Source organism: Gouania willdenowi, unplaced genomic scaffold (assembly GCF_900634775.1).
Source record: "Gouania willdenowi unplaced genomic scaffold, fGouWil2.1 scaffold_370_arrow_ctg1, whole genome shotgun sequence".
Taxonomy (NCBI): Eukaryota; Metazoa; Chordata; class Actinopteri; order Blenniiformes; family Gobiesocidae; genus Gouania; species Gouania willdenowi.
Genome location: NW_021145131.1, coordinates 60906 through 73306, shown reverse-complemented (window position 1 = coordinate 73306; position 12401 = coordinate 60906). Strand labels below are relative to the sequence as shown.

Below are 12401 nucleotides of genomic sequence, written 5' to 3'. Positions count from 1 at the left end.
TACAGTTATTTGGCTCATTCTGTGCTAGTGCAACTCTGCGGCGATGACACGCTGGTGACGACATAAACCAAGATGGCGGCGGCCCGGACGACAGCCGACATTATGTAATAAAGCCTTAAAAGACATGGATATAATGAAAAGAGTGGATGGACAGAGGCATAAACATGCAGACTTTCACACGGACACACATGGACTTATTAAACACACACGGACCTCAGTACACACGGTAAACGGAACAGGCTTCACCGGTCGGCTGGCACTAAGACCCAGAAGCAGAGTAAGTGCGTCCCCTATCCCCAGCCTTCACAGGCTGTAATATCATCAGTTTATCATTTTACCAGTTGTTAGAGCTACTGTCTTTACCAGGGAGATAATATTTATTCATGGTGATTTTTAACTGGGATTTTTACCGGTGATTAGTTCATGTCTTCCTTGCACTCCGTGGTCCAAACTGACACCGTAGCCACACACACGTATGAGTGTGTCACACACGTCACTCAGTCACATTAAGGAAGGTTGTGGTCATTATACGGGGTGGATTAAATAATGAATAAAGGATTGTTTTATTCCGTTCTTCTCCGTGTTATTATCACATTATAAGAAAGTTTAAAAATAGCAGGAATTAGTGCTGATCTCGAACGGTCTTGACGGAAAATCCCGAGTCCGAGACAGGACTGAGTCAAGATGCTTGAGAGTCCGAGACAAGACCAAGACCTTTAAAATTTGGTCTCGAGACCAAGACTGGTCTTGACCACCACAACACTACATGTGACCTAGAAATAGGTTGAAGGGAGGGTGTCTGTATTCATATCGGTCATGGGCTGTCTTCAAAATGGCAAACTTTGCACTATACACTACAAACTCAATGATTGATTTTGGAAAATAATCTAATTTTTTTCCTCAATATTGCGACTGCGATTTAATATGCCGTTATTTGTTCAAGGGCCTCTTGTCATGTGTTTTTTAATGAACACAAGCAATAAATCAATCTGTTTCATAATAAACAATTTCAGATTTATTTAAACTTTAAATAAATATAAAATGTAATTTTTAAAGCACAGATTACGACAGTAAAGCAAACAAATCTGTGGCTTTACCTCTTAAACATATCGAACTAACTTCACGTTTCATGAAACATGGAAACATTTGACTGTACTTTTTAAACACTGTCTGAAATTAACAGGACATGAAAATAATAATAATTTAAAAAAATTGCAGCCTTTGCGATTGCATTAGTCTAGTGTTAGCATTCCTCTAACATTTGCACTAACCAAGAATTAGCAATTTGTTTGAAAAAATAGAAATGGGTTGGAAAAGTAGAAAAAAAAAAAAAGTTGAAATGGGTTAATGAAGTTGAAATGGGTTGCAAAAAGTGAAAATGGACTGAAAAAGTTAAAAAAGGGGTTGAAAAAGTAGAAAAAAGTTGGAAAAAGGTTGAAAGAAGTTTAAAAATCCCAGTATGAAAGGAAAACCAGTTAGAAGTCCAGTTTATACAGTATTATGTGTTAAAATCCCAGTAGGAAAGGAAAAACCAGTCAAACCAGTTAGAAGTCCAGTTTATACAGTATTAAGTAGTAAAAAGTTGAAAAAAGTTGAAAAAGTTGAAATTGTTGAAATGTGTTAAAATGTGTTGGAAAGGTTGAAAAAAGTTGTAATGGGTTGGAGGTAGTAGCTGAACATGTTAAAGGTTCATTTGAATCAGTTACAAAATGGCTGAAGGGGTTAAAAGTTCCAATAAGGGGAGAAAAGCACTGGGAGAACATGTAAATCACACAGAAAGGTGGATTTAAAAGATTAAGTCATAGGTGAAAGGTTAAATAATGGGCTGGAAGATACAAGTTTGATAAAAAGGCACTGGGAGAACATGTAAATCACACAGAAAGGTGGATTCATCATCAGGGCTGTCAGTTACCTAGTTACCATGGTAACAGCACTAATCACATGCACCTGTGGGGAGAATGTGTGTGCAGGATGACGAGGCAGAAACTAGCCTGTTACAGCCAGGGGGAACCTGTGTAAAACACATCACAACTGGAAAACTGTATAATTTACAGAAAAATTGAGCAGTTTGTGAGAATCACAAGGCTTTAGGCTACAAATGAGTTCAATTGTATGTTTTTAGGACAAAAGATGAGGCCAGGAGGACGAGAGAAAGCCCATGGATTTTAAGCAGTGACCTGACGGTTCTCCAATGCAAACAAGCCTGTAGATTTGTAGGATTATGTCCACTTCAGGCTTAATAAATCAAAAACTGCTGAATTTATGGCAAAAATTGTGAGTGGCTCAACACACATTTCTACTACTTTTGAGAAAATTAGGTCTTTGTGTTCAATATTTTGGAAGTTGTGACAATTTGTTTGCAGATTTTTTAGGATTAAAATAAGGGCTGCTACACTCTAATTTCAGGAATGTGAAGAGTTGGTGGATGTGCTTGAAGCTTCATAGGTCAAAAACAGTTAAAGAGAGAGAAAATGTGAAGATAGAAGTTAAAAGACAACAGATTTGTGAACATTTTAGAAGTTGAATGGTTTAAATCGGTTAAAAAATGGCTGAACAGTGGAACTTCAAAGTTGGAGGGTTGAAAGTTGAATTTTCTCAAAAGTGGATGGGAAAATGAATGGGAAAGTGAAATTTTATTGGGCTTTTTTCCTGCATCTCTGAGAAATCCTCAATAATAGTGCTCTCTGAGCTGCTGCTCTGCCCTTTTCTGATAAACGAGAGGTCAGACCTTATTGACATCACTGAAGTGTGAACCGCCCCCTCCAGCAAGTGCCTGCTGCTGGTGTATGTACAAAATGATGTATATCCAACTGCAGCCGCAAGTACAGTACAAGCAACACCCCCTACAACCTACGCCCAAGCAAGCAATTTTTCAATGTGCTGAGCCATTCCATTTTTAGTATCTGTTATATTGCCTTGTATTGCCTTTGACTTGATCTGTGACACAATGCGAAGGAGCGGTTGGACAAAACAAATGATTATCACCTTAAATGCACTATTCTTGGAGTTAATAGACATAAGGAGGAGAAGAAAGTGACTTATCAGCTTAACACTCCGGTGTTTGAAGCAGCTGATCTCCGCTGCTGATGTGATAAACACACAGCCTGAAGCGTTAAGACGGACAAACAATCACAACAGCCGCTTATATAGCCATGTGCTTTACTGTAACCTGCAGTTTTTTGGGTGAAAACAAAAACAACGGTGTGTAAATAGCAAAAAGAAAATTGCTTTGGTGATCAGGCATGAAGTGCACGTCAACAGAAACGCCTACTCATGAATATGCATAAGTAAGCTCCAAAACTGCCCATTTTTACAACTGCTCACTTTTTAGAGGGCCAGAACTCTGGAAAACTGGCGAGTTTGGGAAAAAAAAACCTCAAATACTATGTTATTGGGGTTCTAAGAACAAATTGAGATGGGTGAAAAATAGCACAATATAGGACCTGTAAAAACTAATGGATTCAAAACAAAATTAAACATATTGTATTATCAATAAATTCAGCAGCTTTGTTAAGATCATTTGACTTCAAGGTCCAGTATTGCAAAGCTGGATAAGTATATTCGGGATATCTCTTCGTTAGCCGGCTTCACCTACCCAAACATTCTACGTCAGTCACAAAGCAGCTGTACTCGGGAGCAGGTTTTAAACCTGTTCACTTAACCCAGGTGATTTCAGCTTGACTACATGCTCGTCCACATGAAATGGGTGGAGCAACTTACCTCACATCTGAGGAATAAATAAAAAAAAATATGAAGGATTAAAATACATCAGCAAGGGAATTGCTTTGACGAGTACTTCTTACCAAGCAACCAGTCAAATCAGGTGATGGAAACACAGGAACAAAACCACAGTTTGCAGAGCTTTAGCACCCCTGTCACTGAAGAGGTTGACACAACCGCAAAAATTAAGGAATTAAAACTAAATGTTGATTCTGTAACATGGTTTTTCTATCAGCAGTCTGAGCTTTCTCCTCTCTAGCTGAGTCTCTATTACATTTGGAAATGCGCAAAATCTGAAAAAAGTTCAAATTAATCTCATCCAAACAATAGAACCAGTGTAAAATCCGTAACAGTATAACCACAAAAAAAATCCCAGCATGAACAGAATTAGCATGAATAAAAACCAGAAACTAGAAAAAAATCTAATACCTTTCAGAAAATTCTCTTTGCATTGAATATTTTGGAAGTTATGATGATTTGTTCACAAAGGTGTTTAGGTGTCAAAGGCAGCAAGTTGTTTATGGAACTCTCCATAGAGCTCGAGAGTTCTTTTTCCAGTGAGCTCCACCCCCCTTGGAAAAATAACTCTCCATCTAACTTTAAAGCTCACTATTAGCAGATCACAGTCATCCGCAGATCAAAGTCAACCGCAGATATCAGTCAGCTGTAGAACACTTTAGCACAAAGAGAACAACTAGGTTGCAACACGCCATTAACCAAGATCAATCACCACAACAACTTGTGACACAAACCTTTCAGATGTTTCACCATCAGGAAAACACTGTCACCTCCAACGAGGCTATGAGCGGAGTCATTATGGTGGGTGAAGCTGTGAGACCTCAGGAGGAGAATGGCTCTTTTAACATGCAGCTGATGAATAATGAGGGGAATAGAATCTCCACTGCTTCACCTTCTGAGATGCCATCAGACAAAGTGGGGCCAGAGGAAAGTGAGTGGATCACAAGGATGACAGCCATGGAGCAGAAATACAAAGTAGAGATTGAGCGTCTGCAGCAGGTAAACGAGGACAATCAAATGGCAAACAAAAATTTAGATGAGGAAAACACCAACCTGAGGAAGCAATTAGACTATCTGAAGTGTCACAATGTCTTCCTAGCAAGTGAACTGAATCAAGTTGGGCAGCAAATGCTCGAAAAGGACAATGAAGTAAGCCGCCTGCAGATGTCAAGGAATGAGTTTGAAAGATTAGAAAAGCTTACAAAAGAAAAAAAACATCAAGAGCAGGTAAAAGCCAAATACGATGCCCTCAAATATCAGCTACACAACGGTATAGAGAGTGTGACTGCCAATAATGAGATAATGAATAAAGAAATGAAGGAGATGAAGCAGAAACACAAAGTGGAGATTGAGCGTCTGCAGAGCGAAAATGAGAGGTTTCAGGAGGCAAACGCCTACCTGATGGAGGTAGACCACCTGCTAGCTCAGCAGAAGATGATGGAAGAGGAGATGCTTAAAAAAGAGCAGGAGCTTGAAAAGCAGCTAAAGCTCAAGGTGGAGCTGGAGCAAAAATACAAAGCAGAAATCGAGCGTTTGCAGACTGAAAACGAGGAGTATCAGGAGGCAAACGCCTACCTGAAGAATGTAGAGCACCAGCTGGACCAGCAGAAGAAGATAAAAGAGGACATGCTTAAAAACGAGCAGGAGCTTGAAAAGCAGCTTAAGCTCCAAGTGGAGCAGGAGCAGAAATACAAAGCAGAGTTTGAGTGTCTGCAGAGGGAAAGTGAGGATTATCAGAAGTATTTAGAGATGGATATTCAGAGTAAAAAGGAGGGTGAGCAGCGCAACGAGGAGATTCAGAAGGAAAATGAGGAGTATCGGAAGGAAAACTATGACCTGAAAGATAAGTTACAGAATCTGAAGAAAACAAACTTCTGCCAGTCAAGTGAACTGACACAGGTGGAGCAGCAACTCAAAGCAAAGATCAAAGATCTGCAGAGGGAAAACAAGGATTGTTGGCGTAAAAACAAGCATTATCGGTTGGAAACAAACTACCTGAAGAAGAAGTTAGACCGTCTGAACAATGAAAACTGGACAAACTGGAGCCAAAGAAGGAGACATAGAAGATGGGATGCTTAAAAAAGAGGTAAAAGAGCAGCTAAAGCTCAAAGAGAAGTTGGAGGTGAAAAACAAAGGACAGATGGAGCATCTGCAGAGGGAAAATGAGGAGAATCTGAGCTCTAAAAAGCAGAAGACAGAAGAGGTGAGGTCTTTATGGCGACGAACGCCACAATGGGGACTTCTGCTGGAACAATCAATGGACAATCCAAAAGAGAGTGCAGCAATGTGGCCCTCAAACCCACAGCATGATGTTTCAAAAAAAGAATAAAAAAATAACCTTTGAGTTTTTGTGACATTTATTTCTTCACAGTTCTGCCAAATGTAGTGGGACACCACTCCCACATGACTGCACAGCACACACAAAGCAAGCAGCGCTGCCTCACACACTTTAGCAGGAATAACATTTCTGGAATTCATAGCAGAAGATGGAGTTTTGTAAAACCTAATTTACTGAAATTGTTTCATTAATTTGAAAATAAAGAAATTTCCTTTTTTTTTTTTTTTAAATAAAAAAAAAAATTGCAATGAAAAATAAATCTAGTGTTTGACATCAGGTGCTGAGAAACATCTCCGATAATTCAATTCATGTCATTTCTCGGATGATTCAGCATCTGCTCAGCAAAGCATTATGTTGATCACTTCACAAAAAGCCAATCTCCTCCAACATTTGAAGTCTATACGCTTAATACTTGTTGTACGTTGTGTGTATTAATCATTCATTCATTATTATGCAAAGAAGTGTTTATTTAACCACTACAGCTATATGCCTGTCCTGATGTGTCACGCCTATTAAAACTGCTATTATTATTATAAAAAATGATAGGAAAAATGTTACACAAGAAAAGTTATGACCATCTGGTGCTAACACTTCTATTTTCATAAAAAAAGGGATACTGTGTTTTGCTAAAACGCCTTGTGCAACCTTTTACACTGTTGTACTCCCGTTGAACCATGACATCTGCATATATGCATAACCTTTTGTACTCTTGTATGCCATGACATCTGAGTGAACTTGAAGCATCTGTTACACCAGTAAGGCATTGAAAAAAAAATGAACTTGTATTCTCTTTTCCTATTCGCTAAGGCGGTCAGGGCATGAATTATGACACACTATCACGCCACGCTTCTTGCTATATATATCTCACTGATTGTTAAGAACGGGAGCTTTTTAGAGGGAGAGCTTTTTAGAGACGGACATTCTGGTTGTTCGGCAGGCCCCTGTCCGTTCTTGCCAGGCTGACAGTTCAGGACTTTGATACTTTGAAACTTGTGATTGACTTTTGATTTTCTTTTTGTTTAATTTTTGTGAAACCTTTAATAAAATATATTAACTATTAAGAAGCCTTCTTGAGTAAATTAACCGCCTGCAATCATCCACCTGAGACAGCGCCCGGGTTTTGAAAAAGATACACTCCTAGACCTCTGGTAAGTGAAAGCCCCCTCGGCTCCTTTCCTCACAGAGAAGGGAAAGGGGGGGGGCTAGCTCATACTGTTGTAAAAAAGAATTGTTTCCAGCTTTGACCTACACTCGGTGGGTCTTAATATCAATCCCACAAAATAGCGAGACGACTCTTAGACTTCCTATAAGAGGAGGTACAATTAGTCTTATCTTTTATTAGAAAACAATAATAAAGGATAGGCAGCCAGCCTCGGTGACAAGGTAGAGGGGGAATTCTTGTATTAAGAACGGCAGTTTTAGATCCCCTACCGTTATAAAGTCCCGCGGGCTATCGACATGGCGCCCATACGTGAGGCACGACCAAGTTAACCTGTTAGTCCGGGAAAAATAAAATGAGTACCGAGTCTAATTAGAAAACCTGCGGAGTGTCCCTAAATAAAGGAGTAGAGAGAGAGTCTCATTTCCCTACCATACTGCTTGGTAGGAGGAGGGTGAATCGATTGACTTTCACCCTATGAGGAATAAAGGATAACTCAGTACGAAAGTAGTGGAAAAATCTCCAGCTCTTTAGTAATTGTTACTCTGACAGGACTGATCACCCTGGACAGCAGAGTGTGCAAAGAAAAAGAGTGAGAGATTAGAAGTGTGAGGTCTAACACTTTGAACACGAAATCAGAAAGGTTTCCTTTATTAAAAGAATCAGGTTGAGGTAAACCTATTCAAACACGCGTGGAATCAGAGGAGAAAAAGGCTATTGAAGCCCTCTTCTCAAGGAGATACCTCAGTCTCCGCTTACGGGAATACTTTGACACGAACGTAAGATAAAGCAATGGCGGAGGGCGTTACCTCCCCATTTTTTTCTCCTGTTCGAAGAGTTTCGACAGGAGGATTGTCAACAGGCTCCACCGGTACTAGGGTACTTAGCAGAGAGATTGAAACTGTGAGATTCAATGACGTGATTACAACAGTAAGAGCAAACCTAGGAGACACATTGGTGGCAGAAATATCAGGGCCAAAATGTACTATTTTAAACCCGAGAAATCCCTGTGGGGAAGACGGGGGCGGAGTAGCAAGATGGGTAGCCACACGATGGCCCATCTCAGTCAATAAGGATATAAACAGGAGAGATATTAAGACAGGAAAGTATTCCAGAAAAACGGCAAACGAAGTAAGGATAGAAAAAGAGGAAATTAAAAATGATGGGGTAATAGCGATAGTTAATGGGTATTACTCTCGTTTTTATGATAAAGATCCAAAATTAAGTTGGGACGAATTAGGAGAAACATTGGAAGCTGTCTTCGAAGCGGTAGAAACAAAAACAGTAGTGACTACTACGTGGGGAGATGGATTGTTCGGATATCCCGACAATATGGCCAGGAAAATGATATATGAAGCTATGAGGAATTGGTTGAGCAAAGGTGCAGGACGTCGGATTATATGGGTCCTACAAACCAGAGAAAAATTTCAAGAAGCAAACACCCTCCTGTCTCTGCATCATACAAAAATAGCAAAAATACCTGAGGAAGACCTCGGCTACAAAATAGAAGGATTAAAGGTGTTGTCAAAGACGCGGCCAAGGTCAAAATCAGCAGAGAGGGGCGCAAGGTCTGATACAATAGGAAGAGACGGAGGCAAGGGTCAAATAAAAACAGCAAAGCCACCTCCATATGAAGAACCACAAGCGGGAGCATCGCCGTACAGTACAATAATTACACAAATAATGCCTCTTACTCCCTCAGCCCCTTATTTCACAGACGAGGGCATAATAGATGCACTAATAGAAGAGGGAGACGGAGGTCTAAGTAGTAAATACTTAGTAACTACTGAGGATGAGGGAGGCAGCTCCGGGAGTGAAGAGGAGGATGATGAAGGGCTTGTGCCTTTCAGGGAGGATAATGCACAACAGATGTGGTTAGAGAGGAGAGCTGCAGAAGCCTATCATCAGTATAGAGATGTGACAGGGCCGAGCAATAATGAGAGCAGAGAAAGAGACGCTCTCCTTGAGTTTGAATTAAAGGAATTAAAATTAAGATGTGAAACGGCTGAGGAAGAGCATAGGAATGCTGAAAAGGAAAGGCGGAAAAAAGAAAAAGGGAATCAGGAACGACATCTCAGGGAGTTGCAAATATTAGAAATAAAAAAGAACATCCAAATAAAGGAAGGAGAAATAGCAAACAGATCAGCTTTAGAATTGCAAAAACAATCTTTCCAGGAACAAGTCGATCAGTACAGACAAGAGTTGAGCTATGTGGAGAAAAAATTGAGACATTATGACCAGATTGTAAAAAAGCAGGAAGAAGAAGCGAAAAAGCGAGAGGAGACAATTAATGCTTATAGAAGCTCAGGAAGCCTTCACCCCCCCAGAGAAAAAGACAACAACCCGATAGAAGTAAGCTCGGAGGAGGGGGATGATGAAATTGTCCAAACGCCACATTCCCCCCCACCACAGAAAGAACTAATGATGACGACAGAGAAAAAAACTAATTTACCAGAAAAAGAGGAGCTAAGACTCACAACTGATAATGGCCAGATAAAAATAATAAATAGCACCACAGAAAAATTTGAAATGCCACGAAAATACGCATATGTCACCTGGGTGAGTGACTATGAAACAGGGTCTGTAACAAAAATAATACAAACATCAAGAAGACAGAGCTCTTTTGCACCACGACAAACATATCAAGGGAATCACAGGGAAGAAAACTCTCCGAGGCTAAATTCAACAGCGGGAGGTCGAAGAAAAGGAAACCCAAATCAGATCAGGCCTGAGATACCAGGGTATTTTCCGCGAAAGAATCAAATGGAGGGACAGAGGTTACGGGAGACTCAGAAGGGTCAGAAACCAAGGAATTCAGGAATAAAAGAAGGAGCACCTGCCTGTCCGAGAGTGTCGGACGAAAATTTTCAGAAAATGACAAAGGCAGAGAGGGACAATCTAATGAATGAAAAGGAAGAATGGAAGATGAAGTGGATAAAGGACTATCAGGTAGTTCCTCGGGCAAGAAGGAGCAAAGCACAGTAACGCTCCCGGGGTGAGAAATAATCGGAAATGATATAATAGGGTGGCTAAAGATAAACGAGAACTCCAGGGGGTTACATCAGACACAGAACAAATATGTCCATCTTATTAGAGCCTTGGACAGAACCCATGAATAAATATGCCTTAGTGGAATTAGCAAATGGGAAAGAATGCACCATGCCAATAGGAAAATTTAGGGGCAGGGGTGTCTTGATAGGTCCCCATGCACTGTTGGCTTTTAAAGATATAGACTGGCTGGAGAGAAATCCAGTAAGATGGATGAAAGAAATAATAATTCCAGAAGTATTACAAAACGTAATAGATAAATCTGAATTAAGTGATAAAGAAAGAATAATAGGCATACTAAGAAAAGCAGAAGTGGCAAAATTCAAGAATGACGTAGGTATGATAAAAACTCAGCCATACGTTACTAGGGGGACGATGCTAGGAAAACAAAAACAATACCGGAATTGGAGGAACTCGGAGTCGTTAGAAAAGTAGATGAACCGCCTTGCTTGATGCCTGTTCAGGCTGTACCAAAATAAAATAAAATTAAAAAAAAAAAAAAAAAAAAATAAATAAAAAACAAAATAAAAAAATAAATAAATAAATAAATAAATAAATAAATAAATAAATAAAAAAAATATAAAAAGTTCTTGGTAATAGCAGATAACGCAGGAGGAAATACAAGGATATTTCCCCTGATGCCTGAGACACAAGAAGAGGCAGAAAAATGCTCGCTGTCATATCTACAGGGAAACATGACAATAACAGAAATAAAAAGTGATAATGCCACAATATTCTCTGAGTCAAAGTTCCAGAAACTGTTGTATGATCTTCAAATAGAATACGTTCTTGCGATCACATACCAATCCAATACAAACGGTGTTGCGGAACGAGCTGTTAGATCAGCGAAAGAAGCAATAGCCGCGATAGGGAAAGACTGGTGGAGCCATGACAATTTATTTTACATCAACCAAATATTAAGCCAGCCTAAACATCAAAAACAGTTACCAGATTGACCCAGAATTATCCTGTGTTACAGGCAAAAGACAGGTGGATAAAAAACGGAAAAGAATTCCGGGTAATCGACCGACAGGAAGGTAACGTAATATACATTACGGATGGAGGAAAAATATCACCCCAAGCAGGTCCGAATTAAAAGGCGGTTTAAGGAATAAAGATGTAATAGAGATTGATAGGCTGGGACACAATTCCAACAGGGCCTCCGAAGTTATGACTTCAAAAACTGTGGTGGAAGAAGCGGTTCTCCCCACTTGGGAGGTTCCGTATCACACTTCGGAGGTTGATGAGTTTTACCAGGTCTTACCGGACCGAGCCCAATTGACCATGGGATTGGTTATGCTCTGCTCTTTGGGGTGAGATGATGATGGTACGTGTACTGTTCCCAGGACATTCTCCTGGCTCTCTTCCCATGGAGAGAGAGTATCAGCCGGGGAAGTGTTGTCTGTGTATGGAAGGAGTTTTCTGTCTCAGATGGATGGGTAGAAGACAGGACAGGAGGTTAGGATATGACTGTCAGCCGGAAGGAAAATTGGTAGGACTGGAGTTGGCTGGGGCCTGCCGAATTTCTAAAACTAAACGGAGGTTTGCTAAAGATAAAGTAGAACTCACAAACATAGGTGAAAAGCTAGGAGAAATGATTATAGCCCTGCAGGAGGAAAAGGAGGGAGGAAAAATTGAGGAATGGACGCCTCAAACGCTAAGTGCATCACAGAAAGATTGGATTACAACGGGGAGTGTGAATCCGGCTGGGGACCCAATGAGGGTTCAAGTGATAAAATGTAAATTAAGTATCTTAGTGGGGTCTGAAGTGACAGGAAAAAGAAAAGATAAGAGAAAAACAGAAGAGAGATATGAGGATCTTTATTTAATTATGGAGGTTCTCACTCAAAGATGCATAGAAAATAAATCTAACATGAGTCAGATCATTGCTGTAGCTGCTAAAGCATGGGTCTGCGGTGGAATAATCAGGACATCAAAATTAATGCGGGTGGCTCCAAAAGATAAGAAAAAGAGGCTTAGGTGGCTAACGGAATGGACAAAAAGGAGAAATCAAACAGAGGATGATGACCTCACGGGAGCAGAAATTGAACCAAGGGAGACTTGGGTGGATGCTCCTGTGAATGCACATAATAATAAGGAAAAGGAAGGATCGAGGAG

The 12401-nt window shown here is 40.1% G+C and overlaps 2 protein-coding genes across 3 annotated transcripts in view; one reads left to right on the top strand and one right to left on the bottom strand.

Annotated features, from left to right (window-relative positions):
* Positions 1-12401, bottom strand: part of LOC114459876 (transcription factor 7-like) — a 131380-nt gene that overhangs the window by 58079 nt on the left and 60900 nt on the right. The window lies entirely within an intron of this gene.
* Positions 4366-5892, top strand: LOC114459874 (trichohyalin-like). Its single transcript, XM_028442020.1, has one exon. It carries the CDS (start codon positions 4480-4482, stop codon positions 5815-5817), a length of 1338 nt encoding a protein of 445 aa, XP_028297821.1. The 5' UTR covers positions 4366-4479; the 3' UTR covers positions 5818-5892.

Bases quoted from the DNA above. Each gene is read 5' to 3' on its own strand.
- LOC114459874 (XM_028442020.1), top strand. From the start codon at position 4,480: ATGTTTCACCATCAGGAAAACACTGTCACCTCCAACGAGGCTATGAGC.